The 13574-nt window shown below is 48.3% G+C and overlaps 1 protein-coding gene across 5 annotated transcripts in view; it reads right to left on the reverse strand.

Moving 5' to 3' along the window:
- Positions 1 to 12265, reverse strand: part of slc37a1 (solute carrier family 37 member 1) — a 137016-nt gene extending 124751 nt beyond the window's left edge. For all 5 annotated transcript variants that reach the window (XM_072585839.1, XM_072585838.1, XM_072585840.1 and 2 more), the window contains exons 1-2: positions 12157 to 12265; positions 1995 to 2198 (exon numbers count right to left, since the gene is read on the reverse strand). In XM_072585839.1, the coding sequence (XP_072441940.1) occupies positions 1995 to 2050 (56 nt within the window). In that variant the 5' untranslated portion in view covers positions 2051 to 2198; positions 12157 to 12265. The remainder of the gene's footprint in view (positions 1 to 1994; positions 2199 to 12156) is intronic.
- Positions 12266 to 13574: the final 1309 nt, after the last annotated feature.

Below are 13574 nucleotides of genomic sequence, written 5' to 3' on the forward strand. Positions count from 1 at the left end.
GCTCCTTACACCTGACTGATGTTGACCTGTGGCAGTCTTTGTTGTTAAACATTCACTGCGACAGACTGAGCCTATCCCTGAAGGTTGCCAAAACAGATCTCATGCCAAGCCATGCCTGGTCAGCCACTCTCCCACTTCTCATACCTGTTAAAGGAGATCCTCTGAAATATGTTCAACAATTCCAAGATCATGATGGCCTCCTCTCTAAAAGGCCACCTCTGACACTGGATCAGCTACAGTCCCAGTCTTCCGTAAATAACCTCCAGTACTCTCACACATTGTCTTCCCATCCTAACTGCTTGCCGCATGAACGAAATGCTCATGCTCCTATTGCTCTTTTCGAATTTCCTTGAATCCATGCTCGCTGGTTCTTGAATCTTTCCTCCATGGGAACCGTTTCTCCCCTTCTACTCTATCCTTGTTCAAGTGTCCTCTCAATCTTCTCTTCTCAAAGTAATACAGCCATTTTCTCTCAAATCACATAACTGAAGTTCTTCATCCTTGTGCCATTCTGATTAATATTTTCTGAACTCTCTTTAATGCCTTTCTGTCCTTCCTGAAGGTGTGGTGCTCAGAATTAGACACATTTGGGCGAAAGCAGTATTTTACAAAGGACCGTCATCATACTCTTAATTTTGGACTTTATACTTCTATTTATAAATATTCAGGATCCTTTTTGCCTTGTTCTCCAATTTCTCAACCTGTCCTTGAATAATTTCTACAGCTATACCTGAGACCTGGCCTCAAATTGGTCAACTTACCAATTTACCTCACCTGACATCAGACTAGATTTAAATACTTGATGAAAAATGATCCCTTGGTACAAAAAGTGCTTGGCCTCAGAATGCACCTTCCCTTTTATCAACAATGATTACTGTAGCATTTAATATTGCTGCATGTCCTCATGCTTCTGTGTATTATCTAATGTGTGAACTGATTAAATCTATCTACAGATATGTTTACTGTTCGTACTGACACTAACAGGATTAAACCCAACATATAGTTGCTATTCCAAGCCAACATGTTGGCACTTTTTATGCACAATATGCTGACAACATTCAAGGCTACAGCTTCCAAATGTATCCACAAGCAACAGGCGTCTTAGAACAGGCTGATCAGAAAACCCTAAGACATGGACAGAAGCAGGCCATTTTCCTATATCTTCGTCAGGTTCTGGAATTCTGAACAAATAATACCAGATTCAAAATGTTAACTCTGTTTTTCTCTCCACAGATGCTGCCAGAACTGTTGATTTGCTCCAACATTTTCAGTGTTTGTTTCAGATTTTCTGCATCCTCAGTATTTTGCTTTTCTTTGAGTTTTATTTTGGTAAGTTTCCAATGCTTTGGGACTTTTTCAGGAAAGGCATGTTGGAAAATTATTGCCATTGCAGCCACTATCACTAACTATTTCCTGTTACACCTTAAGATGCAGTCATCAGGTCCAGGGAACTTATCAGCCTTTAGCCTCATTAGTTTTCTGTCGTATTTTTCTCTCATGATGATTGTATTTATTTCCTCCTCTCCCTTTAGCCCCTGGATTATATATGATAACATAATCAGCTTCTTGGCCTGCACACCACTAAAACCATTATCGGAAATTACTTGACAGAACACAGAGTTATAGTTGTACTGTTCAGAATTGATGTTAATAATCATAGGGATAAGAGGCAAAATATTAGGATAATTTAAAGGTAAGATTGTTCATGCAAATCTGTTATGAATTCTGAAGTGCACCAAATTACACAAGAAAGCCAATTCTGCTGCTTAATAGCACCTTTGATGACAATTCTTATAGTCAATTCTCGGAGTGCTAACTGGTCTCTGTAGATGACAGAAAGCATTTTATAGCTTTTATAGACACAACGAGAACAGAAAGAATATTACACACTGCACAGACGTCATGCAGGACTCAAAACTAGACAAGCTTCAACTAAATTACCTCATTATTGTAACAGAAGTGATTGTAAGAGAGCATCATGTAGCTTAACTTACCACTGATCACGTGTAAATGAAGTTATGAAGCGAATGCCAAGTGGAAGGGGTGCCATTGACTTGTTCCCACTCTTCTCAAAACCAAAAACTCATAAACCTTCACCTTACTGGCTGTAAAGCAGGTATTTCTAACCATTCACATAAAGGCCCAGCTTGATGGCAACACTCATTACATCTCCCTCCGCCCTCTTCACAGTGAACACTCTTTAAAAAGAAAGATAATTACGTTTTATTATAGGTCAGGTCATTTAAAAGACAGGCTGAAACTGACATTTTAAATAATGAACAATGGAGATTTGCTTGCAATCACTGTGTCCTGAGTCACAGTTTCATTATAACCAGAAAAAAGCTCATCACCTTCCCATGAACACACTGTGAGTAACCACGCATGCTGACTCTCATCATGTACATTCTTTAACCAATTACTTACCCAACAACAATATCAAACAGGCAAAACACACTGCTCACTTTACAGTTAAATATCTGACTAAAGAAACTAAATAATTACAGGTAGCCTCCACTATCCAAAAGTAGAGCGTTCCCAGGAAACCTTTTGTAAGTTGAAAATGGTGTAAAATGAAGGTGAGTGATTTATATGGGAAAAAGTATCACCGTTTTCTGTAAAAGTGAAAATCCTCTTCAGACATGTGAAAACAGATACTAATGTAAGTCTTTTGTAGAAGCAAAATTGTGTAACGTGAACGTTCGAAAAGCGGGGTATACCTGTATCGCATCTGAGTACGGGTGATCTCAACAAATCAAAGGAGAGACTGGTAATCCAGAGACCCAAGTTAACACTTTGGGAATATCGGTTTAAATTCCAACACAGTAAACTCAATTCAGAAATAAATCTGAAGGTTAATCGCGAGTATGACAACAATAAAACCATTGGCTATAGTCAGAAACCCATCTGGTTCACTGATTTCCTTTAGGGATGGAAATCTGACATTCTTTCCTTTAAAATTTATTTACAGAATGAGGATGTCACTGGCTCAGCCAGGGTTTATTGCCCATCCCTAATTGCCCAGAAAGGCAGTGAAGAGTTAACCACATTGCTGTGGATCTGGAGTCACATGTTGGCCAAACCAGGAAAGGATGGCACATTTCCTTCCCTGAAGGATGTTAGTGAACCAGATGGATTTTTCAATCGACACATATTTTATTGTCATTAGACTTCTAATTTCAGATATTTGTTGAATTTAAATTCTACCATCTGCAACAATGGGATTTGAACTCAGGTTGGCATTATCTGGGTCTCTGGATTAAGAGCCTAGGAGTAATAACACTTGACTATCACCTTCTCTGGTCTGTGACATTTGACTCCAGATGCATAGCAATGTGGTTGACTCTTAACTGCCTCCTGGAATAGCCCAGTAAATCACTCAGTTCAATAGCCTGGGCAACAAATATTGGCATTATCAGTAGTGAGTACACCCCACAAAAGAATAAATAACTGCAATCATGTTCCTGAGACGAAACAGTAACAACTAAGATGACGAATATCCCTTTTGCAATGCAGGCACCTGAAAATTGACAAAAATAACATCAATAGATAATGTGGAAAACTCAATGAGGCCACACTAGCGTGTGGTTAGTTTTTAAAGAGACAGAGAAATTGCTGCAGAAACTGAGATTTTGTTTGTTTCAGATTTCCAGCATTGCAGGATTTTGTTTTTAATTTGGTTGTTAAAGAGAAATGATATTCAGTTTTTAAAGAGAAATGTTTTGCAGTTGTAGACAATCAGCAGAAATAATAGACAATAGACAATAGACAATAGATGCAGGAGTAGGCCATTCAGCCCTTCGAGCCTGCACCGCCATTCAATATGATCATGGCTGATCATTCCCAATCAGTATCCTGTTCCTGCCTTATCTCCATAACCCTTGACTCCACTATCTTTAAGAGCTCTATCCAATTCTTTCTTAAATGAATCCAGAGACTGGGCCTCCACTGCCCTCTGGGGCAGAGCATTCCACACAGTCACCACTCTGGGTGAAGAAGGGCCTGTTCTGTGCTGTATTGTTCTATGTTCTATTAAGTTTCTCTTCATCTCTGCCCTAAATGGTCTACCCCGTATTTTTAAGTTGTGTCCTCTGGTTCGGCACTCTCCCATCAGCGGAAATATGTTTCCTCCTGCCAGAGTGTCCAATCCTTTCATAATCCTATACGTTTCAATCAGATCCCCTCTCAGTCTTCTAAACTCAAGGGTATACAAGCCCAGTCGCTTCAGTCTTTCAGTGTAAGGTAATCCTGCCATTCCAGGAATTGACCTCGTGAACCTACGCTGCACTCCCTCAATAGCCAGAATGTCTTTCCTCAAATTTGGAGACCAGAACTGTACACAGTATTCCAGGTGTGGTCTCACCAGGGCCCTGTACAGCTGCAGAAGCACCTCTTTGCTTCTATACTCAAGACTTCCAAGTACAGGTACGTATCCCTTTATCCGAACAGCCAAAAACCAAAAAGTTCAGAAAACCGAAGGTTTCCATGGAGAGTGCAGCGTCAGTCATGTGTGCCTTAACATAATGGGGTTTTCTGGGGAGCCAAAGGCCACACCCACTCAACCCACGTGGTGACATGGCCCAGCACTCGGAGGTGTCAGTTGTGTATTGTATTTACTGTGCTAAATTCTTTAATTTTAGAGTGAAAATGTCACAAAGAGGTGCAGGTACCTCTGTGACTAACAATAACAAAAAGAAATAGAAGCATCTGTCATTATCAGTAATGCAGAAAGTAGAGTTATTGCAGAAGCTTAATTGTGGTGTCTTACTGAAGAATATGGTGCCGGAACTACCACTGTCTACGATTTGAAGAAATAGAAAGACAAGTTACTGAAGTTTTATGGTGACAGTGATGACCATCAACTAATAAAAAATAGGAAAACACTAAATAGGGCAAAAAATGAAGATCCGAACCGTGTGTCGATGGAGTGGATTCGACAACGAAGAAGTGAACGCATGCCACTGACTGGTTTGATGGTCATGAAACAAGCTAGAAAGTATCATAAAGAACTGAATATTAAAGGCGAATGTCAATATTCAGAAGGTTGGCTGCAGAAATTCAAGAAGCGTAATGGTGGGAAGTACCTGAAAATCTGTGGTGAAAAGGCTTCTGCTGACCATGAAGCAGCTGAAAATTGGTGAGTTTGCCAAGCTGCTATCTGACAAAAGCCTTAGTCCTGAATAAAGTTACAATGCTGATGAAACAGCTCTCTACTGGTGCTATGTCCCGAGAAAAACATGAGCAACAGCTGATGAGAGAGCACCAACAGGTTTTAAGGAAACTAAGGACAGATTGACTATTCTTGGGTGTGTCAATGCTGCAGGCACACACAAGGTGAAATTGGCAGTAATTGGGAAAAGCAAACATCCAAGATGTCTTAAAGGTGTGCACAATTTACCTGTGCATTATCATGCAAACAAGAAAGGATGGGTAACCAGAGAAATGTTTTCCGACTGGTTCAGTAAACACTTCGTACCAGCGGCAGCAGCTCATTGCTGACAAACTGGATTGGAAGAAAAGTGTAAAACTTTCTCATTCCTGGACAACTGCTCCGCACATCCCCCTGCCGAACAGCTTGTGAAAAGTAATGTTTTTGGCATTTACTTGCCCCCCGAATGTGACATTGGTATTACAGCCTTGTGACCAAGGAATTTTACGCTCCATGAAGAGTAAGTATAAAGACTTTAAACAGTATGCTTGCTGCAGACAGGTAGGAACTCAAGGCTTCCTGAAAGAGTTTAGTCTTAAGGGTGCCATTTACGCAGTTGCTAATGCTCGGAATGATGTTGATAAAGCAACATTAACAAATGCTTGGCCCAGACTCTGGCCTACAACAATGTTTCTTGTAAATGAACCTGCAGATGAAGAGTTTGAAGGATTTCATGTCACTGAAGAGAAAACGATGATAGCAAGCCTTGTAACATACACACAAAATTTATCGGATGAAACTGTAAATAAATTACATGAAGCTGACATTGTAGAAATGCTGAACGTTGACAATCATGTGCCTGTCTTGCATTCCTTGAGCAATGGGAACATTACTGAAATGGTTTTAAATACGGGTTCCTGTACAGATAAGTGTGAGGACAGTAATGGTGATGATGATGAGTTAGCGAACACAGTTGAAGAAGTCCCCATTGACGATGTGGTGAAAATGTGTGATCAGTCAATTGCTGGCTTTGAACAACGTTCATTTATCGGTGAGCAAGAGATTATGGCAATTTACTCAATTAAAGAGAGATTGCTTAGACAGAAACCTATGTTAATGAGACAGATGACACTTGAAGAAGCCTTTAAAACCACTGCCTGCCATAGTGCTGAAGCTGTGTATGTTTGAGTTTTACCGAATATTTTTCTTGTAATTTTTTTAATGGAATAAAACGTTGTTGAATATTTATGGTCAATGTATTTCATTTATCAGTACACTACTCTATAAATAAAGTGTGGTAGTACTTCTAGTCTTTATTTATCCCACTTAGTGTTTTGCTGAAGTACGGTATTTATGTTTGATTATAGGTTGCTGCCCTGCACCCTACAGCGGACACTACATTAGTTCCGAAAACCGCAAAATTCTGATTTCCACAAAGCAGCTGGTCCCGAGCATTTCAGATAAAGAGATACGTACCTGTATACCAATCCTTGAGCCCAATACACATTCAAGGGAACACGCAACTCACCACAACAGGAATGGGAATAGCTGATAGATTAAATAGCCTTGACTATTCAAACCGTGACTGTTCAAATCGTGTTGGGGAGTTCCTAGAAATAGGCACTACCTATCATCTGGTGACACCAAATAAAGAACACAGGGAACACAGGGAGCCCAGGGTGAGCACTGGGTGCCACGGACTTACCTTGGGTCACTGGTCACTATCACTCTTCTCTGGACACAGGGGATTTGTCAGAGGACATGAGAGCACCTAATGGTATTCCACTTTTCAAGAAGGGTGGTAGAGATAAACCAGGGAATTAATGACCATTGAATCTAACATTAGTGGTAGGGAAACTGTTGGAGAAAATTCTGATAGAAAGAATTAATCTCCATTCAGAGACACATTGTTAGATCAGGGAACGTTAGCATGGCTTTGTCAGACAGAGTTGAGAGTGTGGCACTGGAAAAGCACAGCAGGTCAGGCGGCATCCAAGGAACAGGAAAATCGACGTTTTGGGCATAAACTCTCTATCAGGAATGAGGGTGGGAGGTTGGAGTGGGTGAGGTGGTTGGACAGGATGAGGTGGTTGATGTCATGGCAGCAGTTTGAAACAGAGAGGTCAGGGCGGATAACAGGCCAGCACGGGGTTTCCTGATGAAGGCTCATGTCCAAAACGTTAATTCTCCTGCCCTTCGGATGCTGCCTGACCTGCTGTGCTTTTCCAGCACCACACTCTCAACTCTGAGCTCCAGCATCTACAGTCCTCACTTCCTCCTTTGTCAGAGGGAGGTCGTGCCAAACAAATTTGATTGGATTTTTTGAAGAGGTGTGCAGATGAGGGCACTGCAGTTGCTGTAGTTTATACTGATTTCAGCTATGCCTTGACAAAGTCCCACATGGGAGACTGATAAAAGCAACTGCTGGGCACCAATACTCCAAGTTCACTGGCATTACAGTGTAATGAGGTGGGATCTGAAATCTCATTGTGGACCTTGGCCAGTTGAAGAGGGTTTAGACCCTAGAGCAGCAGTTACATTGGGGTAAAAACAATGACTGCAGATGCTGGAAAGCAAATACTGGATTAGTGGTGCTGGAAGAGCACAGCAGTTCAGGCAGCATCCAACGAGCAGTGAAATCAACGTTTCGGGCAAAAGCCCTTTGGTCCACTGTCCTGGATCACATTTGCACATGGGATTAAGGGTAACTTGGCAAGTTGGATCAAAAATTACATTACTGACAGGAGACAGAGGGTAGTCATAGGAGGCAGTTTGTACAGTAACCACCTGGCCATTGCCCAGTGCTCACAGTCCACTGCCCAGTGTTTTTTGCCAGTCACTCAATTCCCAGTTCTCACTGCCTTGTGTCCACTGTCCGTCCAGTGTCTGATGCCCACCATTCAATATCGGGTCTCCATCATTTGAGGCCCAGAGACCACACCCTGTGTCTGGAGTCCACTGCCCACAGTCTGTACCCTGTGACCACCTTCCACTACCCTGATTGGCACCTGGTGTTCACTGCCCGCTCTCAGGCATACATTATCTACTGCTTGGACCCCTCTTCCGCAATCCCCCTTCCCTGATCCATCTCCCTGTATCCCTCTTCACAGCTTCATCTGCTTGGATCTTCCTCACCACCAGATCCCTTTGCCCAGATCTCTCTCCCGATCCCCTCTCCAGATCCCTTTGCTATATCTCTCTCTCCTCAGATGTCACTCTCCAATTCCTCTCCAAGGATCCCTCTGCCCTGATCTCCCTCCCTGGATCTCTCTCCCTGGATCCCTCTGCCTGGGATCCCCCCCCCCCCAGATCTCTCTGCCACAAACGCTCAACTGGGATCCCTCTGCCTGGATCTCTCTCCCCAGACCCCTGCCTGGATCTCTCTCCCGGATCCTCTGCCTGGATCCCTCTTTCCAGATCCCTTTGCCTGGATCCCTCTCCTAGGATCCCTGTCTGGATCCCTCTCCACCGATCCGTCTCCTGGATCCTTCTGCCTGGATCCCTCTCCCCAGATCCCTCTGCCTGGATCTCTCTTTCGGATCCCTCTGCCTGGAGTCCTCTCCGGAACCTCTGCCTGGATTCCTCTCCCCTGGTTCCCTCTTCCTGGATCCCTCTTCCTGGATCCCACTCCCCCGGATCCCTCTTCCTGGATCCCTCTCCCTGGAACTCTTCCTGGATCCCTCTCCCCTGGATCCCTCTCCCCTGGATCCCTCTCCCTCGGATCTCTCTCCCAGGATCCCTCTCCCCCAGATCCCTCTTCCTGGATCCCTCTCCCCTGGATCCTTCTCCCCGGATCCCTCTCTACCGGATCCCTCTCCCCTGGATCCCTCTCCCTGGTTCCCTCTTCCTTGATCCCTCTCCCCTGGTTCCCTCTTCCTGGTTCCCTCTCCCCTGGATCCCTCTCCCTGGTTCCCTCTTCCTTGATCCCTCTCCCCTGGTTCCCTCTTCCTTGATCCCTCTCCCCTGGATCCCTCTTCCTTGATCCCTCTCCCCTGGATCCCTCTCACTGGATCCCTCTCCCTGGTTCCCTCTTCCTTGATCCCTCTCCCCTGGATCCCTCTCCCTGGTTCCCTCTCACTGGATCCCTCTCCCCTGGATCCCTCTCCCCTGGTTCCCTCTTCCCTGGTTCCCTCTTCCTTGATCCCTCTACCCTGGATCCCTCTTCCTGGATCCCTCTCCCCTGGATCCCTCTCCCCTGGTTCCCTCTCCCCTGGTTCCCTCTCCCCTGGTTCCCTCTTCCTTGATCCCTCTCCCCTGGATCACTCTTCCCTGATCCCTCTCCCCTGGATCCCTCTCCCTGGATCCCTCTCCCCTGGATCCCTCTCCCCTGGATCCCTCTTCCTGGATCCCTCTCCCCTGGATCCCTCTTCCTGGATCCCTCTTCCTGGTTCCCTCTCCCCTGGATCCCTCTCACTGGATCCCTCTCCCTGGTTCCCTCTCACTGGATCCCTCTCCCCTGGTTCCCTCTCCCCTGGTTCCCTCTCCCCTGGTTCCCTCTTCCTTGATCCCTCTTCCTGGATCCCTCTCCCCTGGATCCATCTCCCTGATTCCCTCTTCCTGGTTCCCTCTCCCCTGGATCCCTCTCCTCTGGATCCCTCTCCCCTGGATCCCTCTTCCTTGATCGCTCTCCCTGGATCCCTCTCCCCTGGATCCCTCTTCCTGGATCCCTCTTCCTGGATCCCTCTTCCTGGATCCCTCTCCCCTGGGTCCCTCTTCCTGGATCCCTCTCCCTGGATCCCTCTCCCCTGGTTCCCTCTCCCCTGGTTCCCTCTTCCTGGATCCCTCTCCCCTGGATCCCTCTTCCTGGATCCCTCTCCCTGGATCCCTCTCCCCTGGTTCCCTCTCCCCTGGTTCCCTCTTCTCTGGTTCCCTCTTCCTGGATCTCTCTCCCCTGGATCCCTCTTCCTTGATCCCTCTCCCCTGGATCCCTCTCCCCTGGATCCCTCTCCCTGGTTCCCTCTTCCTGGATCTCTCTCCCCTGGATCCCTCTTCCTTGATCGCTCTCCCTGGATCCCTCTCCCCTGGATCCCTCTTCCTTGATCCCTCTTCCAGGATTCCTCTCCCCTGGATCCCTCTTCCTTGATCGCTCTCCCTGGATCCCTCTCCCCTGGATCCCTCTTCCTGGATCCCTCTCCCCTGGATCCCTCTCCCCTGGATCTCTCTCCCCTGGATCCCTCTTCCTTGATCGCTCTCCCTGTATCCCTCTCCCCTGGATCCCTCTCCCTGGATCCCTCTCCCCTGGATCCCTCTCCCCTGGATCCCTCTCCCCTGGATCCCTCTCCCCTGGATCCCTCTTCCTGGATCCCTCTCCCCTGGATCCCTCTCCCCTGGATCCCTCTCCCCTGGATCCCTCTTCCTGGATCCCTCTTCCTGGATCCCTCTCCCCTGGATCCCTCTCACTGGATCCCTCTCCCTGGTTCCCTCTCACTGGATCCCTCTCCCCTGGTTCCCTCTCCCCTGGTTCCCTCTCCCCTGGTTCCCTCTTCCTTGATCCCTCTTCCTGGATCCCTCTCCCCTGGATCCATCTCCCTGATTCCCTCTTCCTGGTTCCCTCTCCCCTGGATCCCTCTCCTCTGGATCCCTCTCCCCTGGATCCCTCTTCCTTGATCGCTCTCCCTGGATCCCTCTCCCCTGGATCCCTCTTCCTGGATCCCTCTTCCTGGATCCCTCTTCCTGGATCCCTCTCCCCTGGGTCCCTCTTCCTGGATCCCTCTCCCTGGATCCCTCTCCCCTGGTTCCCTCTCCCCTGGTTCCCTCTTCCTGGATCCCTCTCCCCTGGATCCCTCTTCCTGGATCCCTCTCCCTGGATCCCTCTCCCCTAGTTCCCTCTCCCCTGGTTCCCTCTTCTCTGGTTCCCTCTTCCTGGATCTCTCTCCACTGGATCCCTCTTCCTTGATCCCTCTTCCTGGATCCCTCTCCCCTGGATCCCTCTTCCTGGATCCCTCTTCCTGGATCCCTCTCCCCTGGATCCCTCTTCCTGGATCCCTCTTCCTGGATCCCTCTTCCTGGATCCCTCTCCCCTGGATCCCTCTTCCTTGATCCCTCTCCCCTGGATCCCTCTCCCCTGGATCCCTCTCCCTGGTTCCCTCTTCCTGGATCTCTCTCCACTGGATCCCTCTTCCTTGATCGCTCTCCCTGGATCCCTCTCCCCTGGATCCCTCTTCCTTGATCCCTCTTCCTGGATTTTTCTCCCCTGGATCCCTCTTCCTTGATCGCTCTCCCTGGATCCCTCTCCCCTGGATCCCTCTTCCTGGATCCCTCTCCCCTGGATCCCTCTCCCTGGATCTCTCTCCCCTGGATCCCTCTTCCTTGATCGCTCTCCCTGTATCCCTCTCCCCTGGATCCCTCTTCCTGGATCCCTCTCCCTGGATCCCTCTCCCCTGGATCCCTCTTCCTGGATCCCTCTTCCTGGATCCCTCTCCCTGGATCCCTCTCCCCTGGATCCCTCTTCCTGGATCCCTCTCCCTGGACCCCTCTCCCCTGGATCCCTCTCCCCTGGATCCCTCTTCCTGGATCCCTCTCCCTGGATCCCTCTCCCCTGGATCCCTCTTCCTGGATCCCTCTCCCTGGATCCCTCTTCCTGGATCCCTCTCCCTGGATCCCTCTCCCCTGGATCCCTCTCCCTGGATCCCTCTCCCTGGATCCCTCTTCCTGGATCCCTCTCCCTGGATCCCTCTCCCTGGATCCCTCTCCCCTGGATCCCTCTTCCTGGATCCCTCTCCCCTGGATCCCTCTTCCTGGATCCCTCTTCCTGGATCCCTCTCCCCTGGATCCCTCTTCCTGGATCCCTCTTCCTGGATCCCTCTCCCCTGGATCCCTCTTCCTGGATCCCTCTTCCTGGATCCCTCTCCCCTGGATCCCTCTTCCTGGATCCCTCTTCCTGGATCCCTCTCCCCTGGATCCCTCTTCCTGGATCCCTCTCCCTGGATCCCTCTCCCTGGATCCCTCTTCCTGGATCCTCAGCCGGCGCGAGTTCCTGTCGGGACTGCCCCATTCCACGGTGAGCCTACCTGTCACGGCGGTATGTACCAGCCGGTGTCCGCCCCCGGTGTCCGCCCCCGCTCTGGACACTCGGACCTGATCCGCTTCCGTAACAGGTGCAGCGTCCCCGGTACCGCCCAGACACAGAGCGTGCGCACACTGACCGGCCGGCACTGAGTGTGCGCACACTGACCGGCCGGCACTGAGAGTGCGCAGTTATCAGTCTCCTCTCTCTCTCTCTCGAGAGAGAGAGAATGCGCTCCTGTGGGATTCCGACTCCCGTCCCTTGGGACACAAGCCCCGCCCATCTCCGCATTGTTCTCGCCCCTTGCGGTATTGGTCCCGCCCATATTTCCTTTGGCTCCACCTCTATCGCAGGTCACGTGACATCGCGCGGCCAGGAGGTGTGGCTGGAGCGTTGTCATGGTTTCGGTACACAGAGCAACGGACAGAGATAGGGAGGGAGGGAGAGATAGAAAGAGTGATAGAGATAGGGAGGGAGGGAGAGATAGAGAGAGTGATCGAGATAGGGAGGGAGGGAGAGATAGAGAGAGTGATAGAGATAGGGAGGGAGAGATAGAGAGAGTGATAGAGATAGGGAGGGAGGGAGAGATAGAGAGAGTGATCGAGATAGGGAGGGAGGGAGAGATAGAGAGAGTGATAGAGATAGGGAGGGAGGGAGAGATAGAGAGAGTGATCGAGATAGGGAGGGAGGGAGAGATAGAGAGAGTGATAGAGATAGGGAGGGAGAGATAGAGAGAGTGATAGAGATAGGGAGGGAGAGATAGAGAGAGTGATAGAGATAGAGAGAGTGATAGAGATAGGGAGGGAGAGATAGAGAGAGTGATAGAGATAGGGAGGGAGAGATAGAGAGAGTGATAGAGATAGGGAGAGAGTGATAGAGATAGGGTGGGAGAGATAGAGAGAGTGATAGAGATAGGGAGGGAGAGATAGAGAGAGTGATAGAGATAGGGAGGGAGAGATAGAGAGAGTGATAGAGATAGAGAGAGTGATAGAGATAGGGAGGGAGAGATAGAGAGAGTGATAGAGATAGGGAGGGAGAGATAGAGAGAGTGATAGAGATAGGGAGGGAGGGAGAGATAGAGAGAGTGATCGAGATAGGGAGGGAGGGAGAGATAGAGAGAGTGATAGAGATAGGGAGGGAGAGATAGAGAGAGTGATAGAGATAGGGAGGGAGAGATAGAGAGAGTGATAGAGATAGAGAGAGTGATAGAGATAGGGAGGGAGAGATAGAGAGAGTGATAGAGATAGGGAGGGAGAGATAGAGAGAGTGATAGAGATAGGGAGAGAGTGATAGAGATAGGGTGGGAGAGATAGAGAGAGTGATAGAGATAGGGAGGGAGAGATAGAGAGAGTGATAGAGATAGGGAGGGAGAGATAGAGAGAGTGATAGAGATAGAGAGAGTGATAGAGATAGGGAGGGAGA

This window comes from Chiloscyllium punctatum, chromosome 15, assembly GCF_047496795.1.
Source record: "Chiloscyllium punctatum isolate Juve2018m chromosome 15, sChiPun1.3, whole genome shotgun sequence".
Taxonomy (NCBI): domain Eukaryota; kingdom Metazoa; phylum Chordata; class Chondrichthyes; order Orectolobiformes; family Hemiscylliidae; genus Chiloscyllium; species Chiloscyllium punctatum.